The sequence below is a fragment of the Chiloscyllium plagiosum genome, chromosome 24 (genome assembly GCF_004010195.1).
Source record: "Chiloscyllium plagiosum isolate BGI_BamShark_2017 chromosome 24, ASM401019v2, whole genome shotgun sequence".
Lineage (NCBI taxonomy): Eukaryota > Metazoa > Chordata > Chondrichthyes > Orectolobiformes > Hemiscylliidae > Chiloscyllium > Chiloscyllium plagiosum.
In genome coordinates, this window is record NC_057733.1 from 34,418,708 (window position 1) to 34,425,490 (window position 6,783).

Genomic DNA, 6,783 nt, shown 5'->3' on the forward strand with positions numbered 1-6,783 from the left:
ATATTGCTGTATGCACGATCATCAAGATGTCAGTCTCTAAACAAAATATTCAATTTCAATTGAAAGTGATTTTCTGTACAGCCGCAACTTGCAATACCTTGGTCAGGACGATCCAGCTGCACTTCCTCGCCTTTGAGATTCCTGTCTTGAGGTGGATCTATTGGGACCTTTATCTGAGGTTGTTCTATGGCATCCTTGTCTAACTTTGGACGATCTCTGTCATCACTGGCTTCTTTAAGTACACTGTTTTGAGCTAAACACAAACATTCATATTATCAGAGAATTACTGTATTTGTGTATGAACAATTTAAATGTCTATTTATACAGAATTCACAAATCCAAAATCTTTTTTCTTTTGTAAAAAGGTATTTTTGAGATGATAAACTGAACACATTTAAACAATGCTCAGATGTTTTTGGCATTGTTTTTACATTTAAAATATATATCCCGCTCTATGTCTGGACATAACTCAATTCTGTAAAGTACAACTTGTTCAGACTGACACCTAAAAGTGACTCCAGAGAACTTTTAACTGTTAAAATTTCATGTTCAGTTTACCACTAGAAAATTTAGTTAACTATTTGCAAAGTCAAAAGATTGTTCACCTTTAAAGATATATAAGCCTTGAACTGATCTCAACAAAGTGACTAGTTCAGCAATTGAAAAGTTTTATTTATGCTCCACCTGCTTTCAGTCAGCTTGTTTGAGTTGAATTAGCAGTCTTTCTTGAGCTGATCACCTGATGAAGGACAATCACCTGATGAAGGAGCGTCGCTCCGAAAGCTAGTATGCTTCCAATTAAACCTGTTGGACTATAACCTGGTGTTGTGTGATTTTTAACTTTGTGCACCCCAGTCCAACACCGGCATCTCCGAATCACTTCTTGAACTGAACTCTAGACACAGGTAAAAACAATGACTGCAGATGCTGGAAACCAGATTCTGGATTAGTGGTGCTGGAAGAGCACAGCAGTTCAGGCAGCATCCAAGGAGCAGTAAAATCGACGTTTCGGGCAAAAGCCCTTCATCAGGAATACAGGCAGAGAGCCTGAAGGGTGGAGAGATAAGCTGGAGGAGGGTGGGGGTGGGGAGAAAGTTGCATAGAGTACAATAAGTGAGTGGGGGAGGGGATGAAGGTGATAGGTCAGAGAAGAGGGTGGAGTGGATAGATGGAAAAGAAGATAGGCAGGTAGGACAAGTCATGGGGACAGTGCTGACATTTGCAGTGGGAGCGGGACTCAGAGATTCTTGTAGAGAGAGGAGGAAAACTTCAGGCTCTCTGACTTTATTCCTGATGAAGGGCTTTTGCCCGAAACGTCGATTTTACTGCTTCTCAGATGCTGCCTGAACTGCTGTGCTCTTCCAGAACCACTAATCCAGAATAGGTCTAGACACAGTAGTATTAAAACTTCAAGACATTAAATCTGATACTGCTCAAATCAATGTATTCTATTTAACAGAATCATGGTCACAAATGTGGTGACTGAAAGGCACATTCAAATGTTAAAATGAAACTGTCCTTAAAAACTGAAATATAAACACTTAAAAAATGATCAACTGGAAAATTTGATTTTGTCTCTTAAAGGTTTTGCTTCTAGAAAAGATTGTTCCCAACATGATCAATAGGTGGCAATAGACACCATTCTAAGAAAATAGTACCTGAAATACAACATATGGGACTAATTCATCATATTTAACTCTATTACAGTATTTTGTTTTGCAGTTGAAAGTGTAACAATGATATTTTGCTAACTCTCTGGTATTGAATTCTGTTTTAAGTATTCAAAGTATTCAAATCTACAAAGCAAATTTTAGAAATAAAAAGTTTAACCGTGTAATCCTAAATAAGCCTTTTGTGGGACCTGTTTAAAAAGAAAATACTGTTCTAATTTGTAGAAATCAGATTTTGAATCATAACTTCATTTCAATTTTATTAATCAGATTTCTTTCCCACTAATCCCCTCCATCTCATTGCATAACAAATGTGATATCATTTCTTCATTCAGTATTCACCCATAAGCATCAGAAACCACAGGTGTAGTACAAGCCAGACTAATGGACCATAACAGAACTATACACTGGGATAGTTTACTACATATTGATTGGTTTCAGGTGGAGGTTTCTCTATTTAAAGTTTACATTTGGACATCCAGCCAGTAATTTTGATCCAATATTCCCCCAGGGTTAAGCTTAGCAAAACAATACAATACTAATTGTGAACCTGTGACTTGTGCTTATAGATCTCTTAATAACTAAATCAGCACAATAAAAATTAATTTATTCTTAAAATATTGGCAATTATGATATCTAATGTTACACACAGTTCTGCTCTGCAAAGAAGTCACTTGTCAGGAAAATGTTACTCTTTAACCAGCTGCTAGGAAGCAAGAACTTTCCTGCCTATTTCCTCTTTTTGTCAAGTTGATTTAATCATGATCTCTCTAAAATAGTTTTCCTGTTTACAACACAAACCTGCATCATACTTCATGCTAGCCAATTACACTTTTGCTATCCAAATTTACTTTCTAATGGTGGAAGAAGAAAATTACTTCTGTAGGTATTTTCTTTCAATGGCCAGTCCATTATACACCCAATCCATTATGCACTGCACAACTTTTATTTTTAAAAAATGGTTTGAACCATAATGCATCAATGATTTAGAAATTAAAATCCTGGAGACAGTTTCTTAACATGTCTGCTTTCCTCTTAAAGTATCTGACCCATTGCTCATACTTGATCTGCAAAACTTAATCTCCCATACCTTCAACAGGAGAAACCCTTAACTTATTAATACAAGCATAATAGCAAACAATGGTGAACAGCAAAGTAACATTTAGTTAAGTAGCAGGAGGCCTGCATCTCTCAAAAATCTCACCTTGAGACACTGGAGTTTTATAAGCAGTATCATGCAAGTTCTTACACAGCCAGCAATCAATACAACTTTAAAATAAATTATACATATTTTTAACGAGTGACTATCACACAATACACAGCTAGTTCTACATGAGAACAACAAACCTTATGATTAAAGGCTGTCAGTAATACACTTGTGCTTTCATCAGCTCCTGTATCATGTCCCAAGAAAGGACATATTAATGTTACATTATTCAGCATTGGTGCATGATTAAAAAATGTTTCAATCCTATTGAAAGGCCAAACATTTCAAGTTCTCAAGGCTTGAGAAAGCTCAAATCTATTAGTGAATTAAACCAAGGGGAGAACTACAGAGAATTTGTTGCAAAATAATATAAATGCATTTGAGAGAATTCTTAATTTTTAATAAACTTGTTTCTCTACATTGTCTCTCATACTTCATTTTAATCTTATCATCTGCAAAGTAGTAAAAAGAAATTCTGAAAGTTGGTAGATTCAGTATTTATCAAATTTGTAAGTTAAATCCAACTAAACACCAATGTTTCCTTTAAAATTAGTCACTTCAATATGAAGTGAAAGAACAACCAGTAAGAGTTTGTATGAATCACAGGGAAAATATAACTAAATCCAAAATCAGGGTCCCCAGATTAAGAGCAAAATAGAAGGAAACTGCATGGAAGAATTACTTTCACTTCGGGATACGCAAACACCCTTTTTAACCAATACTTAATTTGTGCTGTGAATGCATTCTTAACAATGGAGTAGTATAAACTGAAGCTTTGATGCATTGAACACACATGTTTTAAATTTTTAAATGCAAATCTGTCAAAAATATAACTTGTGAAAACAGAAAAGATAAATATTTCAAAATAATCATGGGTCCTAACCAGTTATTAATGTTTCCATGAAATAAATATCTTCTTAAAAAATTGATATATAAAATTTTGGTAAGAACTAGCTCCTCCAATGTTTATAGTCAATTAATGCAACTTTCAAAAGCAACTCATGATTATGGCATGCAACTATTTACTGAATACAATGCAGATCCAAAGTTTATTTAAACGTTTATACTAAAAAAACTTATGTAATAAGGTACAAAACCACACTCTTGTATAATTAACTTTGTAGATGTCACAGAAAAACTCATCACATCAATAGGAATAATAAAATCACAAACTAATGCAGAGGGTTACCACCAATTTTATCAAGGTAATAGACATTTTTCTCAACACGAAAGAATCACTAACTCGTAATTAGGTAAGTCTTGGCACAGATACACCAAAAGACTGAGGGCCTTGAAATCACAAGCAACTATCCCACAGACAAGCTGATCAATGGCATAAGAGACATTTTTTTTTAAAAACTCCGATCCCAAGTCTGTGGAGAAAAATAGATTGCAGTATCAGTACTATATGTCAACAATCCTACAAAAGCCCTTTAGCAAAACTGTGCACAGAAGCAAGTCTGTTCAACCTTCTATATTAAGTATAATGTAAAGAATAAGACGACCAAAAAAAAAAGAGAAAAAAAGGTTGAAGTTTAAAAAAAAGTTTTTAAAAAAGTCAAGAACTGTTCAGAATGCTATGTTTCATAATATATTTCTACAGAAATGATGTTTGGAATTAAAAACAAACGTTATGATGCTTAGTTTCCGAAATATTCATATTCAAGTGTGGTCGTTCATGTGAACTACCAATGATTCTGCATTTCCCCTTAGGACCTTTTGCTTAAGAGACAGCAATTAAACAGCAGTACACAAAGAACACTACTTAAACTCAGGATACTCTAAACGGTGCATTTAGTCGATTTAGCTTAAAAACTATACTGCTAACTTCAAAGGGCTAAAACATGTTACTTTGTGTAACTGTAAGGAGGACTGATTTGGAATTACAGATTTTTTCATCAAACTCCAGAACAGTTGTTCAGATTGTTGCAGTATAATAAAATGCCTAACAGTGAATTTCAAATGCACCAAAACTGTTGTGTAAACTTAAATACATTTACTTACTTAACCTCACTTCTTCCTGAGAACTTTAATTCAATTGCAAAAAAAATTACTTCTCATCAATATTCCCAGTTTAATTAATACTTCACAGTCTTTACTCATTAATCTTCTATACTGACATGAAGAAATTTTTGCTTCTGGTGAGGAACTCTTCTAATAATTTGATCAAATTCAGAACTAAAGGTGATAATTGCCAGGTGGCAGCACCTACACAAAGACACAGCACCTTCAATTTTACACAAACTGAAAGATCGGAAAATAAAGCAGCATTTGCCATAGGGACTAAAATTTTCATCTCCAGTTCATCTGGCCTGTTCCCAATTGCAATTATACCTCCACCATGAAAAAAGGACAGAATGCAGATAAATACTTCCCAACAGGCTGAAAGGACAGGCTGCGAGTCATCCTGACCAACATAACTTGCGAATTTCCCCATTAGAGGCTACTTGAACAGCATGCATGGTAAATAGGAGACTCGATCACAAATTACAGGAGGAGAATAGTTGGCCCATTGTGGGAGTGTTGGTTTTTGAACAGCATTCCAATTAATTCAAGCTCCTTGTTCTTAAGAGTCATACAGTCACATAGTACAAGTAAATGCCAATTTATCTACACTTATCTCACTTTCCAGTTCTTGACCAATAGCCACATTAGGACATTTCAAGCGCTCATCCAAGCACTTCTTAAAAATTGTCAAGTTTCCCACATTTGGGCGGCACGGTGGCACAGTGGTTAGCACTGCTGCCTCACAGCGCCTGAGACCCGGGTTCAATTCCCGCCTCAGGTGACTGACTGTGTGGAGTTTGCACGTTCTCCCCGTGTCTGCGTGGGTTTCCTCCGGGTGCTCCGGTTTCCTCCCACAGTCCAAAGACGTGCAGGTCAGGTGAATTGGCCACGCTAAATTGCCCGTAGTGTTAGGTAAGGGGTAAATGTAGGGGTATGGGTGGGTTGCGCTTCGGCGGGTCGGTGTGGACTTGTTGGGCCGAAGGGTCTGTTTCCACACTGTAATGTAATGTAATCTAATCTAATCTTTTATTATCCTCCCAGGCTGTGCATTCGAGATTCCCACCACCCTCTGAAAATGTTTTTCCTCAAAAACCTCTCTAAATCTCGTGTCTTCTACCTTAAAATCTGCACCTATCTAATACAATTGTATCTTTCCTATAGCATATCCAATAGCCTTGCAACTATTTGTCTTTCTACTATTTATATTTTTGGAAGTTGCTATTGAATCTGTATTCACCATTTCTTCAGATAATAAATCAGAAATTTGCATTAGTCAGAGGGGAAATGGGTCTGGATGGGTTAATCTCCGGAGGGTCAGTGTGGACTGGTTGGGCCAAATGGTCTGTTTCCACACTGTGGGGAATCCAATCCAATCTAATCTACAAATTCCTAATCTCAACTCACTACAAGAAAATAATTCTCAACTTCCTCATTACTGTGTTTTAAATCTTCAATTACCTCCACTGGTTACTAATCTCCGTCTGGTCCGAGGAGATTTGCCCTGTTTAGTCAATCAAACATCCTTGGAATCTTGAACCTTTGTTAAATCTCCCTTTTGGTACTAAATGGAACAAATGCCCCTCAGCTCTGATATTATCTTGGTAAATCACTCCAAGATCCCCTCAAAGGCATGCCAAAAGTGTGGTGTCTAAATTGGTAAAAATACTCCAGCTGGGGTCAAATATCTTTATTGCTCCTTCATAATTATAAATCCAAGGATCCTATGTGTTCTTTATTAAAATAAAAAACTTTACCTTACTTGTCCTGCCACTTCCAAAGATTTTTCTTGGTAACACCAACACCTAGCTCCATTCTCATTCTTCCTGCACCCCATTTTGAAATGTTTGCTATTTAGTTTACATTGCTTTTCCCCATTTTGCTGTCTTCCTTTTGAAACGT

At 36.2% G+C, this 6,783-nt stretch overlaps 1 protein-coding gene across 2 annotated transcripts in view; it reads right to left on the minus strand.

The window, feature by feature from the left end:
* The window catches only part of slc38a10 (solute carrier family 38 member 10), a 130,752-nt gene that overhangs the window by 14,280 nt on the left and 109,689 nt on the right, over positions 1-6,783 (minus strand). For both annotated transcript variants that reach the window (XM_043714767.1, XM_043714766.1), the window contains one exon: positions 98-253. In XM_043714767.1, coding sequence (XP_043570702.1) covers positions 98-253 — 156 coding nt within the window. The remainder of the gene's footprint in view (positions 1-97; positions 254-6,783) is intronic.